The sequence below is a fragment of the Setaria italica genome, chromosome IX (genome assembly GCF_000263155.2).
Source record: "Setaria italica strain Yugu1 chromosome IX, Setaria_italica_v2.0, whole genome shotgun sequence".
NCBI lineage: Eukaryota > Viridiplantae > Streptophyta > Magnoliopsida > Poales > Poaceae > Setaria > Setaria italica.
Genome location: NC_028458.1, coordinates 18,862,313 through 18,883,427, shown reverse-complemented (window position 1 = coordinate 18,883,427; position 21,115 = coordinate 18,862,313). Strand labels below are relative to the sequence as shown.

General features: G+C 48.2%; 2 protein-coding genes across 2 annotated transcripts; both read right to left on the bottom strand.

Moving 5' to 3' along the window:
- Positions 1-398: 398 nt before the first annotated feature.
- Positions 399-1,811, bottom strand: LOC101759741 (expansin-A28). The gene is made up of 3 exons (XM_004986499.2): positions 1,438-1,811; positions 991-1,309; positions 399-891 (listed from the first exon to the last, which is right to left on the bottom strand). The coding sequence occupies exons 1-3, from the start codon at positions 1,568-1,570 to the stop codon at positions 579-581; spliced, it is 765 nt and encodes a 254-aa protein (XP_004986556.1). The 5' UTR covers positions 1,571-1,811; the 3' UTR covers positions 399-578.
- Positions 1,812-4,922: 3,111 nt separating this feature from the next.
- LOC101756206 (expansin-A15) lies at positions 4,923-6,128 on the bottom strand. Its single transcript, XM_004982972.3, has 2 exons — positions 5,896-6,128; positions 4,923-5,788 (listed from the first exon to the last, which is right to left on the bottom strand). Exons 1-2 carry the CDS (start codon positions 6,023-6,025, stop codon positions 5,154-5,156), a joined length of 765 nt encoding a protein of 254 aa, XP_004983029.1. The 5' UTR covers positions 6,026-6,128; the 3' UTR covers positions 4,923-5,153.
- Positions 6,129-21,115: the final 14,987 nt, after the last annotated feature.

Sequence of the window (21,115 nt, the reverse complement as noted above, 5' to 3'; positions counted from 1 at the left end):
TGGAAATACACGGAGCAATTATTAGTGCCATGGAACTAATAATTTTCTGTGTATTTCCATTGGAAATAAAATGCTCTCTGTTCTTGTGTCAGATGATCACCAATAGTGTCAGCATCTCATTGGGCACTTCTGTTGGAGTTTATTAATTGGTTAGTAGGTTTCTGACTTTTTGGTGTATCACATGCTGAAGGAGTGATTTTAGAAAGAAACAATCACTGTCAATTAGGTTTGTCATGCATCTGTAACAATGCTGGACTGGTTTACAAAAAAGCAGGAGTTTTGGTTGCTGTCAAATGAGTTACTATATACATAATAATGAATAGAATGTTCTGATAAACTTAATTCTCAGGTCCAAATCAAAATGGAAAAAAAATAATGTAATATATATCAACCGACAACAAATAAACTGATGTGCATGTACAGGTAGTAGAAACAAAATCGACAAAATGTGATTACACAGATCAAAATCCCAGATCAACCCCCACATTACAGACATACACACCCCATTAAGTCAACTGATGTATTAATTAATTTAATCCCAGAGGCAGGCACACGCACATGCAATTATGCGCTGTGAACTATTGGTAAAACTGGAGGTTGGTGGCGAAGGTCATGCCGAAGGTCCACCACCCCGGCACGACGTTGTTCATGTACAGCGTCTGGCCGCCGGTGGAGATGACCATGAAGGAGAGCCCCTGGCCGACGAGCGCCGAGCTGCACTGCCACAGCGCGCCCCAGTTCCGCGTCATGGCGATCCACCCGGTGTTGGCCCCCTTCACCGACATGGACCGGATGGAGCCGCTGGCGGCGACGTTGGTGACGAGCACCAGCTGGAAGTAGTTGAACCCGGAGATGGTGAACCTCACCCCTCCCTGCCTGGAGCACGGCACCCTGCACACGCCATGGTATGGTAATGTAATTAAGCTTGGGCTGTGTCGCGAGAGGCGGCGGCGGCGAGGTTTATCGATAATGCATTTACGACGAACGTACCGCTGGTAGAGGACGGGGATGATGCCGGCGCGGTAGATGCCGATCTGCTCCCACGCCGGCTGGGACATGTCGAAGTGTGCGCGCGGCGGGTTGCACCAGCCGCCGCCGTTGGTGGTGATGGCGTAGTTGGGCGGGCACAGGTTGGTGGCGGTGATGGTGACGGAGTAGCCGGGCTTGCACCACGCGGACTTGCTGGTGTCGCACTTGATGTTGTAGCACTGCCCGCATGACGCGCCGTCATTGAACAGCACCTGGCTCAGCGCCGCGTTCAGCACGCCGTACCCCTGGTTGTACAGGTTGTCGTACCCGCACGCGCCGCCTGCAAGCTCAGAATTGCAGAGTACCGTCAGGAACGAAGCTGTTGCAATGAAGCTCGCCATCTGCAGTGGCGGAGGCTGCTGGTTGCGACGCGGCGCGCCGACATGCTGCATTGGTAGCAGTACGTACCCATCGTCCCGGAACCGTCCTTGCCGCCGTAGAACGTCGCCGTCCCGCTGTTCCAGTACTGCGCCGTCGCCGACGTGGCGAGAAGCGCGGCAACGGCGACGAACTCAAGCAGCATCGCCGTGGCGCTGCCCATCTTGTTGGCAGCGATGATGGCACCTGTGAGATGAGCTGGGGATCTAGAGAGAGGACAAGAGAAGCTAGAAGTCGATCGACGATGGTGGATGGATTGTTACGACCAGGACGGGCAGTGTACGGCGCCTTAAATAAGAGCAGGAGGACTGAAGCTGACGAGGCCGATACCATGGCAGGGAATGATCGGAATGATGGTCGTTGGCAGGGAATATAGGGCGGTGATTGCCCGGCGGCCCTCCTAAGTCCTAACGCTAGCGAAGCTCACATGCGCGTGCATGCAAATGCATTGCAGGGCGCCATGTCAAAGCCTTGACAATTAGGCGGGCGCCATGCATGTTGCGATAGAATGAAGATAGATGGAGGTCCATGCTGGATATGATGGTGCGCGCGCGCATGATTAGTGCCCAACTAACTCCTAAGAGAGACTGCCTAGTTCCATTAAGTAATGGGCACCGTTAGGTTTCATCATGCTGTAATGTCGAAGGGATCGCGAGCAGGGACCTCCCAGTTGCAGGATTAACAAATCATCAAGGGCTCAGGATTCAGGAGGAGAAGAGCATGGCGAGATAAGAGGAGAGGGAAGGACCCCACATGGGGCCACGAGAGGCAGCCAAGTGGCCACATGGATGGCGGTTGGGGACGGAGGACCGTGCAGAGGCTGAGGTACGGTTGATTAGCAGCGCGCCGGCCGCGCGGTGATCCTTGTACGGCGTGTCTTGGCGTAGCGAAATGGGCCGTGACGTGTGTCAGTGGGTTGTGGGTTTGTTGTTAGAAGGAGAGGATGATGCTAAATGGGCTAGCTAAACAGATAAACTGGTGGGCCCTATGTTTCAGCTACAGTGGACCGGCCCGGTACCTGGCCTGTATGGCCCAGTTACAAAGTATCTGCATAATGGATTCCATCCGAAAATTTTGCTTACGGCATCAGTCATTACTAGAACCACTGCTTAGTATAGTAGGCGAACTCATTTTTTTATTTTTCTGTATTACACTATCACCCCATCCCTCTGATCTCTCTGTCCCGACGTCTCTCTGCCTCCATGATATCCACCAGACTACACTACGGGAAACCTTAAAGTCGCCGAGTGTAATAACTTCGCCGAGTGCTTTTTTTCGGGCACTCGGCGAAGAACCGTTTTGCCGAGTGTAACACCAAAAACACTCGGCAAAAATAAAACACTCGGCGAACAACCGGTTTGCCGAGTGCCCTCCAAAAAACACTCGGCAAACACCCAGGCGGCACTCGGCAAACTTTGACACTCGGCAAACTGACGCCCACGTGACTTCCCCGTGCCGACGGCGGCGCCCCTCCGTGACGGCCGTTAGCGTTTGCCGAGTGTCAATATAGGGCACTCGGCAAAAGCACTAGTTTGCCGAGTGCCATGATGGGACACTCGGCAAACTATAGTCTTTGCCGAGTGTCTTGGTGGGACACTCGGCAAACCCTATAGTTTGCCGAGTGCTAGGTTGTACACTCGGCAAACTATAGGGTTTGCCGAGTGTTTTTTTACACACTCGGCAAACAAAATTTTTTTTCCCCTCCTCCACCCTCCAAACTTTTTACACTCCACATGTATGGCATTTGGCACTGCATGGTAGAAGATGGACTATTTTTTGACCTGTTTGCTATATTTAATCAATTAATTTCATTTAGAGTAATTTTTTGATTTAAGTCAAATTTGAACTGCAGGTGGTTGGAATAATGGAATAATATGAGTGAAAAAATCATATTCATGTTAGTGAGTCTAAATTGAGGTCTCACCCATAAAATGAAAAGAAATTTCGAACATTTTGCTAAGGAAACACGACTACGAACGTGTGGCCAAATGATTGTTTAATTCTCAAAAATACAAACGAAGTTTGAAAATCATGAGATTTTGCAAGATGTTTTGATTTCATATGCAGAGGCCGTGGTAAAAAATTGAAAAGGTTTCGCACAAGTTTTGACATATGATGTTCACAATTCGAAGCATCTCCGGAGAGGCGGTTTCAGAGAAGTTCAAAGGATCCGGTAAGATTTAGAGATGAATCGATAAATGTAATTCTCATTGAGTCCAAATTATTTTTTATAGGCTATAGAGAACATAGATAGGTTCATGTTAAATTTTGGGAAATTTTCAGATCCGTTTGGTAATTTTTATTCATTAATTGGACGTATATGAATTTAATAGATATAAATTAAATATGAGCTATAAATCCATGAAATAATGGTACAATATTACTTAAAAAATGGAATACGCAATGTTTAGTGAATTGGACTAGGTTTACACAAAGTTTACGTACTTTTAATTACTAAAAGTGTTGTTGTACATGCAATATAGGTAGGTGTTTGCCGAGTGCTACGTAGGGCACTCGGCAAAGGGATGGTTTGCCGAGTGTCAGAAACAGGACACTCGGCGAAGTTACCCCGGGTCCACTTCCCAGTGTCAGTTCGAAATTCGGGAAAAAACCCCCCTTTGCCGAGTGCCCCGGATCTGCATTGTGCCTGTGGTTGTGAATTATCCATGTGGTTGTTTATTACAAATGCCTGTGATATGTGTTTTGTGAATTGGGAGGGGTCCGTTATACGTGGCAAAATATCGAAAAAGGGGCGGTTCTGGTCACTTTGCCGAGTGTTACACTCGGCAAAGAGGGGCCTTTGCCGAGTGTTGTGACCATAGCACTCGGCAAAGGAGCATTTCCCAGGTGTAGGAAAGGTCCTTTGCCGAGTGCTATGGTCAGGGCACTCGGCAAAGAGGGCCGGTTTGCCGAGTGCCCGGGAGCCGGCACTCGGCAAACATAGGCCGCTTTGCCGAGTGCCCGGGAGCCGGCACTCGGCAAAGAGACCGTGTTTGCCGAGTGCCAGGCTTGTGGCACTCGGCAAACTCCATGCCTTTGCCGAGTGTTGGCACTCGGCAAAGACTAGGTGTTTGCCGAGTGCCACCCGTTTGGCACTCGGCAAACTCGCCGTTAGTCCGACGCCGTAAGTCCGCGGTTCGCCGAGTCCAGATGTTCGCCGAGTGGTTTTCCGCCGTCGGCAACATGTTTGCCGAGTGTCCGAGTTTTGACACTCGGCAAACTAGGCTTTGCCGACACAATATTTGCCGTGTGCCCTTTGCCGAGTGTTACACTCGGCAAAGGGTTTGCCGAGTGTTTTCATGCCTTTGCCGAGTGCCCCAGGCACTCGGCGAACTTTCTGTTTCCCGTAGTGCTACCACCATTTCTCCTCATGGAACAAGCCGGCATCGCTCAAGCTCACCGCTCAACACTCAACAGGGCACGCAGGAGAGTCGTAGTCAAACACATTCTTAATACTTTTGTGCAAATCAAAAACGATTTACAATTTTTTTTATTTTTGAATTCAGAGGGTGTACATGGCTAGCTATGCGCTAGCGTGCGTGACGTGGAGTCTGAGTTACTGCAATCAATCAAGTTACACGTACAAACTGAAAACGAACATATCTGCACATGATGCAAATGCAATGCTCCAGCCGGAGAGCTTTTCCCAAATAATCTATCTACTGACGGCTTGAATGCTATAGCCAGCAGTCAGTGCTCCATCCTAGCTAGGCTCTAATAATAAAGTGCAGGGTGTGACATGACAATCAGTAGGAGAACTGCAGGTTGCTTATGAATGACATGCCGAACGCCCAGTTCACCGGCACCACGTTCTGGAACACGATGGTCTGTCCGCCGGTGGTGGTGACGCCGAAGGTGAGCGCCTGGCCGGCGATCCCGGCGAGCGACTGCCAGTTGGCGCCCCAGTTCCTGCTCATGGGCACCCGGTTGGTGGAGGTGCCCTGCACCCACGCGCTGGCCACCGAGCCGCTGCCGCCGACGTTGGAGATGAGCACGAGCTCGTAGTGGTTGAACCCCGTGATGGTGAAGCGCACGCCGCCCTGCTTGACGCACCGCACCCGCTGGTACAGCACGGGGATGATGCCGCCCTGGTAGACGCCGATCTGGACCCAGGCCGGCTGCGCCATGTCGAAGTGCGCCCGCGGCGGGTTGCACCACCCGCCGTTGTCGCTGGGGACCGCGTAGTTGGGCGGGCAGAGGTTGGTGGCCGTCACGGTCACGGAGACGCCCGCCCGGCACCACCGCCCGTCCGTCTGCGAGTCGCACGTGATCTGGAAGCACTGCCCGCATGACGCGCCGCCGCTGAACAGCGCCTGGCTCAGCGCCGTCGTCGCCGTGCCGTACCCCGTCGAGTACAGGTTGCCGTACCCGCACGCGCCGCCTGTTTACATGTATCGTTCATTATGCATGGACCGTGCAGGAGAAATTGTTCTGTTCAATACTTGAAGGCTTGAAGCTAGGTAGCGCGTGCGTATATAGGTCACGTACCCATTGTGCCGGAGGCGTCGCTGCCGCCGTAGAACGTGGCCGTGCCCTTGGACCAGGCCGCCACGACGGCCGGCGCCGCGAGCAGCGTGGCGACGGCGAGGAAGACCGCTAGAGGTCTGGGCGTCTCCATTGCCGCCGCTCCCTGCGTCACGAACAGTAGGATGATCAAGTGAAGATCGATCACACGAAAAGCTCACGATCGAAGAGGAACTGTTGACAAGTGGTGTGAGCTACTGTTGCTACAAGTCAGTAGCCCCGGCCCGGCGGTCGGTTCTTAAATAACAAGTGCGCTCAATGAGTCGATGGAGCTGACCAGCCGCTGAGGTCGACGGATCGGCAGATCGTGAGAACGAAGCCTGCAGCAGGCGAGATCGATCGACGAGCGCACGACGTACGGCACGTGCGCGCGCAGCTACAGTTGCGCATCTCAGTCAGATCGATCGGCGGTGCAACTGCATGGCGACATGGCGTGGCCGCGTTCTCGAGCTCGATCCAGGGCTCGTTAATTCCGGAACGTAACATGCTTGTATGCATATGGCCATCTAGAGCTTTGGAGGATTCTGATCCCATTCCGTGTCTGTCGATCGATCGATCGTAGTCAGCTGCTCGATCTGACAGCAGCGGCGAGAAGAATCACCGAGTTCGGCGAGTATTATAAAATGGGTTGAATTCTGTGGACAGAATGATCGGCGATGAACTGTCGGTCGCCTATTGGACGCGGTGATAAGCAACAGGCTGATAAGCAAGGGCTCGACAGATAGTATCACAGCGTCAGCTGCGTCGCTCTGACGACGAAGCTGCTGAACCCATTTGTTATTCGAACACCACATGCCGGTCACGTGACGAGTCCGGCGGCCGGCGGCCGGTGGCCCGGTGGGCGACCGAACACGCCGCGGCATCGTGGGATCGTGCCGCGATGGTGGGTGATTAAGTTAATCCAAGGAGTCCCAAGGAGGCGGCCGGAGGTAGCGTCCGGCCGGCCGGCTTCAGGACTCCGGCGATGTGGATTCTACTGCTACAACAAGCTTCGCCTGCCGCGCGCCAAGCTTTGTTGTGCCGACTGCTGCGAGCCTGATCGAGGCTGAGATCGAACATGCGCGGTGGGAAGAGGAGACCTCTGGTGTCGGGTGGGTCTCGGCCAAAACGCGCGCGGCACATGGCGACATGCGTCACGGGTGAGGCACACTGAGGCGTGCTGCATGCACCAGTGATGCCACCCGGCCGCCGGCGGTAACCTTGCTGCCGGAGGAGTATTTTGACTATTTATTTTCCGCGAGAGGAAGCAGGTGCAGCATTACTCGAATGAATCCTAGTGCTTAATTATGTTTCATCTCGGCCCCTTATCCATGCTTTTTCTGGGCCAACATAGCAAAGTTAAGAGTAAAATGTACAGCCGGATCTCCAACTTAGGTGTCATAAAAGTCTCCGAACTCCTAAAATGCACATCTGAGTTCCTTAAGTTGCTAATCGGTTCAAGTGAGGTCCAAATCACCTTTGACGTGGTCGTGGGGCCCACACAATAGCTCCTCATTTTTCTCTCTTCCTCATCCCTCTCTCGCATTCGACCGAGCCTGCCCCTGCCATAGCCCCGAGCGGCCGAGCCGTGCCGCCTGGTCCAACCGGCAACACCGGCAAGCTCCCTGCCTCCTGACACCTCTCCGTTGCGCTCTGCGCCGATTCCCCGCACCGTCATTCTATCCTGCCCATCCGCCGCGAGTTGTCGTGGGCTGGGTTTGCGGGCCTCGCGAGCGGACAGCGGCCGAGGTTGTGCCTGAGCTTCCATTGGTCGGGGTGGCAAAGCCGGAGCGGAGGTGGTAGAGGCTCCGCACCCAGGCTGTTGGTGGCTAGGGCCACGAGCCTGCGCAGGGGAGGCGGCGGCCCCGCCAGAGTGGACGAGGCCGAGGCCTTGCCCGGGTGTCGGTGCCAAGGGCTGGACGGGGGAGTGGAGGCGGTGGCCCCGCCGGAGCGGACGGGGCCGAGGCCTTGCCCGGGTGTCGGTGATAGGGGCTGCATGGAGGAGCGGCGGTAGTGGCGGCGACCCCACCGGAGCGGACGGTAGACAAGGCGCTCGAGCTTCGACCCTCGGTGACGGCGGACGGCGGCACTCGAGCGCGGGACCTCGACGGCAGCGAATGGGGCCCCCGAGTTGGGCTCTCTGCGATGCAATCTCCACCGCCTCCTAGACCTCGCCAAGAGAGGGGCAGTAAGGAAGAGAGGGAATAGAGAGAAGAGAGGTGGGCCTGACATGTGGGCCCTACATGCCAGGTCCACGTCAACGCACACGCAGTATGCCACGTGAGCAGTTTAATGCGAGTTATGTAAGTTTGGATCTCACGTAAACTGATTAGTAAGTTTGGGAATCTTAATGTGCATTTTAAAAGTTTGGTGACCGAAGTTCGTGGGCTGGTCGTGCATTTTACTCCAAAGTTAACTTACAAGTTCTCATATGGGCTTGCTTGGCCCAAAGTGCTTCGATTTTCTTTTTCTCGTTGTTACTATGTCTACGGCGACGCGCCTGGTCGGTTGACCGCGTGAACTTGGCTAAAGCCTGACTGCAGGTTGAAGCTTTCCGAAAAAGCTATTATTGGCTTTTTTTCTGAAAAGACAACTATAACTTCTAAAAGATTTTAAATGTGTTCAGTTTTCTAGGCTAAAAAAGTTAAAAAAGCTTAAAAACTGAGCTTTGCAATTTTTCATATAAACTCAATTTTTTAGAGGTTGTGACTTTCCGAAGGCTGCATGAAAAATTCGTTGTTTGTTTAATCTTCTTATTTTTCACACTGAGAAGTTGCCAAAAAGCTCAAACAAGTCCTAAGTCAGCATTATCTCAACGCATCTTCATGGGTGGCCTACAGGGTTGACGCATGAAGAGACTAGCTCGTATATCACATGACAACTTTTTTGCAATCATATACAAACAACCACTTTGAATGCACATTTATTTGCCTATTTTAATTTAGTCTATTTTAGCTTTTATACTGGGAGTCTATTTCTTAAGCACAGTAGACAAGTCGAATCTTCTTATTAAGATTGTAGTTCATTGGGTCAGAGCACCGCCCTGTTAAAGTGAAAGCTGCGGTTCGACCCTATCAGTCCTGAACTAATTTAATCTTCACCATATTATTCATTACGACGGGATGTACAAAATAAAACTAGCATATATTTTTTTTCAAGTCATTTTAAATGTACTATTATATATGGTGGCACAATTAACTTTTTTGTAAACATGCTGATGAATTGTCAATATAATGCTCCTATCAAGTATTTAAACATATTATTATGCAATCTTTATTATGCAATCTTTATATAAGTTGATATTAGGTATAAGTTGCTTACCAGACATTCAATCTAACTTGGTATATAATTGTCTCTATTATAGTTGTTACATAATCTTTACTTTAACTGTTGCATGATCTATTGCTGGGGGTTTGCCACTTCGGTCGTCATTCTAATTAATAGATTCTAACCTTTGTGCTTTAGCGATCTTCAAAGGAAGTGAGAATGCCTTTCCTGCTTTTCCTTGGTATACTCAGGTTCTTCGCTTCGACAGCTGGGTCCAAACGAACTCGTCGATTTTTGCATAATGAAGCAGGCCATGGAAGAGCCACGAGCGGAGGCGAGGCGACAAAAGCATCAAATATAACAATCTTTCTATGATGCAATGACATGACTTGCAAACCCGCTATTTGAAGTCAGATTTGGCAAAACTATAAGCAAAAGGAGAGACATCGAGGGGATTGCTCGAGGTAGTGTTTTAGTTAGTGGGGCTTACCGAGATCAGAAACTCGAAGGTAAACGCAGACACACGATTTAGACAGGTTTGGACTGCTGAATAGCATAATACCCTGCGTCCTATGTGTTGGTTGGATTGAATTGCTTTGGAGGGGGTCCCTGCCTCACCTTATGTTGCTGGAGGCAGGGTAACAGTACTAGTCGGATTCGACTAGACGAGTTCTACTCTTATTACTACATGTACTTTTATAAATCCTTGACTAATTCCTATCTTTTCACGTATACTATGCCGTCCTGCATCATATTCTCCATATTAGATACGTCTCGGCGTCCAGCCCTATATTTAAAATTGTCCAAACCTTCTGGTGGGCCCATATATGTATATATGACAAGCCTTCAAGTACTTTTTAGTCAAATGCAGCAGTTCCGACTACTCTTGTAGACTTCATTGACTAGTTTTGATGCTCTTCGAATACTTCATCTAGTTGAATCTTCAAAGGTACATAAAGACTGCCATGCGGCTAGAATGTACTCAGACCTTATTTGACTCAGTCTCTTATCCTTCAATCATAAATTTCTATATGGAAGTGCGACGAAAATTCGCACTTCATATGGAGTAACCCTCAAGCCTTAGGTTCAATCGAAAAATCAGGATGAGGGTCAATCTGTAATTTGCATCATTTTCCCCGTAAAACCTAGAGAAAAAACTTTTTATCAACAGAACGTGGCACACAGCCTCTGAGCCTTTTACTGACTAGTTTGGTGGGTATAAGGGTCAACCTCTGGTTAACGTGACCATTTCCGAAAGGAAATCTTATCTCTTCTGAAAATAAAGGAAACTGCCAATCAGATGCTCAAAATCTGTGGATCCGTTAAATCTGAAATTCCATTATTCACATTGTTGTTACCGCGCCGCGATGATAAATAACGAAAGAAATTATTCCTTCCATTTTACCTTTGCCAATTGTCTTTCCAATCTCCACACTGTAGCCCTATCGCCGCCACTGTCCAATCTCCGAGCACTAGTGCCACCGTCCCCCACCACTCAGCTCCCGAACATATGCGACAGAAGAAGCTCGTAACATCAAAGATGGGGAGGAAGGCTGCTGTTGTCAAACCTCCCACGGTAATTACTTATGAGAAAGGACAAGATCATTAGGATCGTGTACTCCCAATAGGCGATTCCAATATCACCACCGTATCTACTCAAAATAACATTGGTCATTTGTAGGTACTCGAGCCGGCGACGGATGCTGAAAAGGCAGCTGCTCTAGCTGCACAAGACAGGTTGCTGACCATCGAAGAGTTGATCAATATTGAAGATGATCCGGAGCCTCTTGTTGCTGTGGTGGACCCTGACGGCGCAAGAACAACTCAAACAGCAGATGCGGTGGCTAAGGCTAGCAATGATCGTCCTGCGACCATTCAAGCCGTGCCAAAGGGACCGTCTCCAACCATAAAACCGCTATGCCTTACAGGAGAACCCTCTTTGAAGTTGAGCAGATCTACAAGTTATGTCTTGCTGCCCCTTTGAGTATTAATTGTAGCTCATGATCGACTTGTTGTGTCTCTAAAGCTTTGTCTTATGCAGAAAATCCTCTAATATGGTCCTTGGAGGGCCTAGCTTGAGGCCTGTGACCGATGGTGATAGCCTCTCAGTCCAGCATGTTGCCCCTGCCCAAGCAAGTCCACAGCCGGAGAATCAGCCCGTGATGACGAGTAGTCCAGGTGTTGTGTCTTTTGTAGCATTGTTGATGCAAGATGTCATATCATCTTTGACTGACGTTGTAGTGCCAGCCCTCGAGCGACAAGCACCCGAAGAAGTGGTGGCGACTATCTCTAGCACTGTGGCTACTCTCGTAGCCCCCAAGCTAGAGGCAAAGATTGAAGCGGCGACAGTTTTGGAAGTTATAGCTGCCAACGTGTCTTCCGAGCTAGGTCCGTCGACCACTCTTGCCATGGTTCCGCTTAGCACAACTAATTCCCAAGCTCGTGCGGATCCTCTGTCGGCTGGAAAATTTTGTTTTGAAGATATCCAACTGATCGATGACCCACTGCTGGACGTGGATGTGGTCGCTGGAATGATAGAGATGCACCACCGTATCGGTGTTTATGCAGAGGTATGCTTTATCCAACTTCTTCCATTGACACATAACTTGCAATTAGTACCAATGCCTTGATATGAGTACTTCTTGTGTGGCGCAGGATGTCATCAAATGCTCCCGCCGCAAGTCTCTGATGCTTGAAGGCTATGGGGATACGGTACTCCATGCTACGACCCTTGAAAAGGAAATTGCCAAGGAGAGGGAGTACTCCTCCTGACTGCTGATGAAGTATGATGGCGCTGCCACTGAGTACCATAACCGCATCCAGCAACTCGAGGAGGAGAAATACCATCTAAAGGGGCGCAACAAATCATTGAACCAGTACATCAAAGGTAATTGCTCTCCTCGTTGGATTTCGAGTATTGATTCTGTTTGTAATATTGATCCTCTTGTGTATTATTGGTGTAGTGCTCGAAAAGTCAAAGGAAGATATCCAAGGACAAGTCATAGATTGGAAGAACGTGCATTACCACGTAGCTGATTAGCATGATAAGCTAGTATTGAAATATGAAAATCTGGAGCACCACTGGAGAAAGAGAGGAAAATGCGCGAAGATGGTGAAGTTTACTTGGTCAATGCCATGAAGACTATCCAGGAGCGCGAAGCTGAGCTGGAAACCGTAAAACTCGCTCTGAAGGAGATATTTGAAGCGGCCCAGCCAATAGCGGATATGTTGGAGCCTCCAGTTGAGGGTATAGAGCCCCGTCCGCTATCTGAAGTACTCAAGGACGTGCCAGAAAAATTTGCTGGCTATATTCAGAAGATGGTGAAGTCTGTCTCGAAGCAACTATTGAGTTTTGCCAGATCTTTCTATCCTCAAGCTGATCTGACTTATATTGTGGAGGCTATAGCGGAGAACTGCTCTGACAAACTTTTTCAGGAGTACTTGCAGGAGATGGATCCTATTGTAGAAGAAGTAGCTAAGCATCTAGTTCTTAAGTAGCTTGTATCAAAGCAAACATTAGTTTGTAATGTAAATATAATATAAATGCTTTGAAATTTAAACATTTCTAAGTCTTGTTGCAATCTTTGTTGCTTTTGACTTATTATTTTTAGTGCATCTCACAATCTTCCCTGATATTTGCTCGTATGGTAGATGTGAGTGTCTATGCACAAGGCTTCTTTGATGAGCCTCATCAGGCGCTAGTTGTGAGTTGTAACACCCAAAATTTCAATAATTCAAATTAATTAAAATATGCTCAAATTAAGGTGTTATTTAAATTCTAGGCATTTAAATTCATTTTCCTTAATTCAATTAATTCATCATAGGATTTATTTGTGCATTCATGCTGGTGCATTTATTTTGATTGCTTGAGTTTGAATCCAATTTTGAATTTCAAATTTAAATTCAAATCCTAAAACTCTTTTCCCTTTTTCTTCTTTCTTTTCCTTTCTTCTTATTTTTCCCTGGGCCGAAACTCCTCTCTCCTTCCTTCTTCTTTTCTCTTTCGGCCCAGCCCGCCTCCGGTGTGCCGGCCCGTTCCCCCTCCTCTTTTCCTTCTCCGCCGGCCCCTTCTCTTTTCTTCCTCCGCGGCCCGCGAAGCGCCGGCCCACTGCTCCGGCTCCGCCTGCCGCTTCCTCTCCCGCGCCCCGCGGCCCATGAACGCGCACCGGCCCACGGCACCGCGCCAGTCCGCCTTCGTCCGCGCCCGCTGACGGGTGGGCCCCACCGCCTTCTTCCTCCTCCGGCCGAATCCGGCCGGAACTCCCGCAACCGCCGCGCGCCGTCTCCGCCCCGGACTTCATCCGCTCCGCGTCCATCGGGGGGGTTTAAACCCGCGCCGCTCTATCCCCTAGCGCCTATAAAAGCCGTCGCCCCCTCCCGGTCTCCTCCACCAGCGCCCGCAACTCTAAACCCTAGCCGCCCGAGCTCCTAGCGCCGCCGCCTCTTCCTCGCCGCCGTTCGCCGTCGCCGGTGAGCCCCCGTTGACGAGAACCCCCAAAATGAGTTCGCCGCACCCTCCTCTTTCTTCTGGTGCCTTCCGCGCGTTAAACCGTGCACCGTGGCGTGATTTCGCCCAACTCCGGCGACCCGCCGCCGCTCGCCGTCGTGCGCCGCCGCTCGCCGCCGCCGCCGCTCTGGTTTCCGCCGCCGTCGCGAGTCGTCGTCGACCGCAGCCGTCGGATCAAGATCCGACGGTCGATCGTGAGTCAAATCAGACCGCGTACCGGTCAGCGTCGTCGTGCCGCGCCGCTTTTGCACTTAAGCCCTCGCCTTTTCCGCGAATCAACCCGCGGTCCAGATCGCGTTGAAAGTATTTACAGATCTGCCCTCGCACTTTTCGGTTTGACCCTTGAGCTTTCCAGAAATCAACCCGCCGTCCGGGTTTGGTGTTTTTACGCGTCAGACCCTCGGTTTATACGCATAATTACGTATAAGCCCTCGGTTTTCGCGGATAGGCCCTAAAAGTTTTGTTTTTCTCACAGAAAAGTCCCTGGATCTTGTTTTAATCATATCTTTTGCATCTTAACTCCGTTTTTCGCGTTCTTTATATCCACGTGTTCGTTTTAAAGCGTAGATCATCTTTTCAAGCTTATTTTCTCTGTTTAACTATGTTTGGTGTACTGTTTTCTTACTTTTTGCCCATGTTTGCTTGTATGTGCTCGTGTGACGCGTGTAGACGCCCCGCAGTTCGAGGGAGTTGCCGATCAAGCCTTCGAGGAGTACGAACAGCAGGAGCAAGGCCAAGAAGGCAAGTCGTGTCCTTGATCACTACCTTGTTGTCCTATACACCTTTACTTTCTCGTACTCGACATTTACGCTATGCACATGTTAGGGTTAAATTGATGGGTCCCAATTAAGGTTCGCCTAGATTGATTTACCTTTGCCTTGACCAACCGGTTTACTTTATGTTGGGTAGCTCATGCTTAGTGCTTACTTGGTACATGGTGGTTTAACTACACACAATGCTTAATCTTGATTTACTTCTGTTATACCTTTCATTAAGACAAGATCATTATTTGTTAATCGGAACATGGAGCGACCACCCAGGAAAACAGTGCTACCACAAGACTAAATGGCTCTGGTCTTGGCTGATTAATTAGAAACTCTAGCTTGGGGTTACCTCACTGGAAGGGCAAGAGGGGAGGCGTTGATGGGATATAGCACTCGCTCTCTTGGGAAGTGGGCTTGGCTAAGACACTATGCCCTCTAGGGGACTGCTATATATGTTTCGCTTCGACCTGAAACCTTAGCGGGTTACCACATTGCTAGCGAATCTTTGTAAAGGCCTCATAGCGTCCCTATGCAATCACACCTCGGAAGTGTGGTATGGTGCCTAGCTAGCATCGCATGGTTGGGTCCAAAGTTCTTTTGAACTTTTACGCGACTTGTGGGTAAAGATGTGCCACCTCTGCAGAGTGTTAAACTGATTGATCAGCCGTGCTCACGGTTAAGAGCGGCCTGGACCCTCACATGATAATATTATCGAAAGATGGATTAAACTTGTTATCATTTCATGCATTTGTTTGCTTACTTTATGTTCATGTTTAATTTCGGGTGGTATGAACTTATACTTAGTTAATTGCTAATAAAATTTGACCAACTTAATTAAAAGCGAATGCTATTTATGCCTTAGCCATACCTTGAATTAGCCTTACACTACACTATTCCCCACGACTTGTTGAGTACCAACCATAAGTGTACTCACCCTTGCAAAACCGCTGTTCAGACCAAGTTAATTGGGAAGAGGAGTACTTTCACGACTTCGAGGAGTTCTAGGCGTACGTTTCTTCAGTCAGCTGCCTGTGGAGTCGTCGTCATCTGTGGAGTTCCGCTGCGTAATAATTAGACTTTATGGTTTATGTGAGACTTTCGGTCATGTAATAATGGTTAATACTCTCTTTATTCGATTTAGCACTGTCTTTGCTATTCACTATTGTCGTACATGTGTGTAACTTGATCCTGGCGCACATGTATTCAATGCACTCGATTTTGTCCTTAAAATCGGGTGTGACATGAGTACTCTTGTTTTGTGTTCGTTTGTTTGTAGTGCACGAGTACTCAAGCTGCCTGGGCAATAGACTTCTTTAATAGAGGTCTCTTCAGGATTTCGACGAGTAGAGCCTATCTTTACAACTTCTTTGAGTTGTATTGATGTTATGCTTTGGAAAGCCTAGAAATGCAGACTTATTATTAAAAGTCGGGACTACACATACTTGTCTAGTGAATAGTTACTCAAGTAGTTTAATTAACTCATGAGGTATTGATAGCTTCTTTTTCTGCAAGCCACTAAGGAACAGATTTGTCCAATGAGTTAACTAACTCATGAAGTTTACTGCAGATTTGCTTTGCAAGCCGCGATTGGGCAATTTTATCCAGTGAGTTGAATAACTCATTAAAATTTTTGCACACTTGTTATTACAAGCCGCACTTGGGCAATAATGGCCAGAGTGTGTAGACTTGTTATTAGAAGCCACAATTGGACGATTTTGCCTAGGAAGCTGAATAGGTCTACAAACTTGCTTCTGCAAGTCGCCTTTAGGTAGAAATAGCTAGTCGAATTACAACAAAAAATATGACTGCTTTATTGAATTATAATTCTACAACTAGGGTCGATGGCTGATTCACATGAACATGTAAATTAAAATTTAGGGATAAAATCAACAGAGTTGCTCGATATTCCATGAGTTGTCGACATCCTCGTTAAAGAGATATTGGACCGAGTGTGCCAAAAGTGTGTTGATGCAAAAATCGGGTGGTGACCTTTAGTACTAACACAAAAAAGGTCTGGGAGATTTGCTTCACTCTGGTGCGGGTCCTGTAGATCGACGCACGTGGTGTACGCAGGCGTGCCAGTCAGTTTGACCATTCAACTGACAAGGTGAAGATAATCCTTCTGAAGTTCGAGGCAACCGGCCGATCAGGCCGATGTGATCCTGGCACCAACAGTTATGATAGTGTAGCAGAATAATGCATGATGAATAAATTATCGACTGCGAGGCTGATTCCAGTATCCTGATGAGCGTGAGTAGTTCACCGGCTATCCAGCCGATTCAACATAATTTAGCAATAACCATCGGCTAGAAAGCCGATAGGAAATGGAGCGACGTCGAGCTCTTGCTCCACCATAGGCAGAGCCACAAGCCAATGAGATTCAAACTAATGTTGCTACCAATATTTCTAGGTGAAACCACAGCGATGCACCCGGTAGTTGCAGCCTAGAAACACTCAGCAGGACGTCAATGTAAACCCCGCCAGCCAATGAATCCAATCACAATGGAACTCAATTCCAACAGCACTCGAGGGATAGCCAAGATTAAGATGCAACAGGCTATTAAGTGATCTATCGTCTATGATGATACAATCTAGAGCTAATTAAAGCAAACCGGACGGCAAGACGATAGATTAAATAGATATCAGTCGATGCAATCTTAATCAAGGCATGATAACTGATGAATACCGTAGATCGAGACAGAAGTGATGCGCTGTAAGTCGAAGATCCAATATACTCGATAACTGGCAGATGAAACTAGACGAAACCACAGCGATGCGCCCGGTAGTTAAAGTCTAGAACACCTGGTGACGAAACTTGCAGCTTGCCAGAGATCAAAATCGATGCAGCCCAGCTTGCTAGAAGGAACTCGTCAAGAAGCTACATTACTCCTACTCCTAGGGCAATGGCGTGAAGCTGAAAGGTAGATGCGTAAAGGTAAATATGTTTGTTGATTGATCGTTGGATGATAATTACAATGACCTTGGGCACATATTTATACCCTGAACTAATGACTCCTAGCACGAGTCGTACAAGACTTGCCTAATACAAAATATCTAAATAAAAGGAAATATTAAGATACATGGACTCTAATTCCCTTTCCGCATAATCCTTCTCGATGAAGTTTCTATTATGTACTGATTTCGGCCAAGGCATCTAGATTAGGGAATATTTAATTCCAACAGTCTGAATGCCATCTCGTGGCTACCTGAGACTTCAATTATTTTAATCATCCTTGCATGCACATGCTAGCTTTCCCTCTTAACGCCATCCTTCCCTTTCTTTACTCTGGATGCATGATCATCACACAGGATTCCTGCCGATGCATACTGATTGCCGATGGTTCTTCTTCACTCCGGACTTCACCGGATTTATCAGTCAAAATTCGGTGTCAACACAGGCCCCTCAATTTTGGTGTACGAAGGTTTCATGTTCCGAAACTAATTATAGAAGTCCGATACTTGTCTTTAGGGCCAATAACATCTGATTGCAATATTTAAAGTCACATCGACTTCTCTTGAAATATAAAGAACCTCGTCGGCTTGATGCCTTGATCCCACTCTGAGCTGATGAATTCGCTGGTAGTGGAAACAACAGATCAGTCTGTGGACACCAAAAACTTGCTGCAGTAACCGTGAAGTTTTTGTTGTCAACACGTAGGCCCCCCTAATTTCGGAGTACGAACGTTTCATGCTTCGAAATTAATAGCCGATATAATAACGTTAACAATACCTTGACGTCTCTGTGCGGAAGAATTCATTTTCCTTACTTGCCAAAACCACTCATCGGCCGTAAGAGCTTTCTGTCATATCACTGAAGATTCCTGCTGCCGATGAAGAAGCAGGTCCCGTATTAGCCAGATTTCCAGAGTCCTCTCGTCATCTTAATTTAATTGGGCCTATCGGCTCCCTCCCCTTTGCTAATTTAAATACATCACTGGTAGCCGATTGTGGCCCATGCACTTTTGATTAAAGAATAGCCGATAAAAGTATGTCCAACCCAAACATATTCTGGCATCGGCTAGCTTTCATCAGCTGTTGCATTTAGGTCCCGTTTGAATACTTCCTGCTAAAGTTTAGCACCTGTCACATCGGATGTTTGGATGATAATTAGGAGTATTAAACATAGGCTAATTATAAAACTAATTGCACAGATGGAGTCTAATTCGCAAGATGAATCTATTAAGCCTAATTAGTCCATGATTTCACAATGTGGTGCTACAGTAACCATTTGCTAATGATGGATTAATTAGGCTTAATAGATTCATCTCGTGAATTAGCACAGGGTTCTGCAATTAGTTTTATAATTAGCTCATGTTTAATCCTCTTAATTAGTATCCAAACATTCGATGTGACACTGCTAAAGTTTAGCACCTAGTATCCAAACATAGTAGCCTCCGCTGCCGATAAGCTGGTTAACGTTGGCTCCTGCTTCCAATGCTTTAATTGCCCAACAAGGCCAACTCGCATGACAGATCTTTAATTACATTAGGCCTGGTGATGAGGTAAAAATATATTTTCTCCAGAAAGCCGACGAAATCCCAGCAATGTGGGCAAGTCGTACTAAATAAGAAGCTAGATACCCAATTTCCTTTATTCAGAAGTTGATGATACTGCTCGAGATGCTCGCGCTCTAGAAGAGCAAAAATTCTAATAGCTGATAGTTTTCATCAGCTGTCGATCATTAGTGGAATAAAAATATCTTCTGAGTTAATTAATCCCACTTTTATCAAAGACCAACCCGTCATCAGCTGTAGGATCATAAAAATAACTCAAAATTTGTCTTCATTGGCTGACGTATCAAAAGAATTGGTGGCCGATAACGCCATGAATAGAGCAACAACTCATACTGCTGACAACCATGCCATCAACTGTTAATTCTGCTTTTGTTTAATAGGAGTTCATCTTGATGAAACCTTTGCTTTCATGTCCCACCGGAAATACTCTGTTTCTTCTTATCACTGCAGTCTCTATCAGCATTGACGCTCCTTCTGTAGCCGATTTGATTGCAAACCATCGGCTATCCTTCTTTTATTATCTCCTGGATGTTTGACTTCTTGCTCGCGCTCCTGGCGCCATTCGTCGATGATGGTACGAGCATCGCGGCTAGCGTTGATCCTATTGCGGAGGTCTTCTGCTGGACGTTCAGGCTCTGGGTTATCCCCACGGTGGCCACGACCTCCCGAGGGTCCTGCCCGACTACCTTTAGCTCCAGCTTGGTTTGGCCTAGCGCCTCCGAGTTGACTTGGTCTTGACGGAGGGTCTCTATGGCTGCTGCCATGTTGACTTTGCTGGGATGCAGTGCGTTGGACTGACTATATTGGATTCTGTTGATCGAGTTGTTTGTACGCGTGTTTTGCCAGTTCAGCCAATTTCCTAGTGTACTTGTTCTGCGTCATCGCGCGGGTGATAAGATCAATAGATGCGATGGTGGCGAGTAGGGTACAATGGTGATGCATTTGAATTGCTTCAAAGGCGTTGTCCAAGTTCATGATTGGTAGGTCCGCTGCAAGGCGGCGGCCGCGCTCTGCTCTTGCGGCGTTGCTTGCTCGTCGTCATGTTCTTTGAGCTTTGGTCTCTTCTTTGACAATGTTGGCAGTGAGTTCATCCTACAAGACATCATCTGAGTGATGTTCATATCGTGGGTTTCTATCTCGTTGCTCTTCCTTTTCGTCCTCTTGTCCAGTAATGAGAGCGAAGAGTTCTTGTTCTGTAGAGTAGCTTCCTGAGCTTGAGGTGATAACCTCCATGGTGCCGTCTTCTTCGTAGATGGGCAACAGAAGAGCTCCTTCCTGGTATGGAAGAGTGTCGAGATAGGCGATGAGGCGTCAATCGTCATTTTTTGCAACAACGGGTGGCTTCATGTTGGGCCAGTAGACGAATCTACCTTGGGAGTTGATGTAATTACCAGGCCCTGCTGCGGACCTGATAAAGGAATCTTCTCGTCCGAGTCCGAGTAGTAGTCGAGGTCCTTGATCATATCTGTATTAGACTGTGATCTGGACAGGGCTGCCTAATAAATAGTGGCCGCGTTGTGGAGTCCGAACGGAAATCGACTTTGGTGGCAATCCGATTCGCACGATGGCTTATGTGCCAGCTCATGTGGGTTAATCCGTCTGGCGAAAGAAGTCGAGTTGTACTCGGACTTGTCCCTCAGCCTCTGACTAAGTCAGAAATTGAAAATCCGCCGAAGTTCTTGACGAGATCCTCTAGAGCTTAGCACTGGATCTTCATGGTTTGATGCTTATTCTCCGGGGTTGACGCGATGTGGCAGTGGAAATTTCCAGTACCATCTGCGATGAAAATCTAGGAGCCAAAGACGAATGTCGCGCTTGCTTCAAATGCGATGATTAGCTTGATGATGACTTGTGCCATCGAGTTCACCAGTGGATTCTCGGTGAGATCCCCTACCTGGCGTGCCATCTGTCGGTGTTTAGACCCGGCAACCTACCAAGGGGGTGCCCAAGGTAGTGTTTTGGTTAGTGGGGCTCGCCGAGATCAGGAACTTGAAAGTAAACGCAGATACACGATTTAGACAAGTTTGGGCTGCTGAATAGCGTAATACCCTACGTCCTGTGTTGGTTGAGTTGAATTACTTTGTAGGAGGTCCTTGCCTAACCTTATATTGCCGGGGCAGGATTACAGGTCGGTTGGTTACAAGAATTTCGAC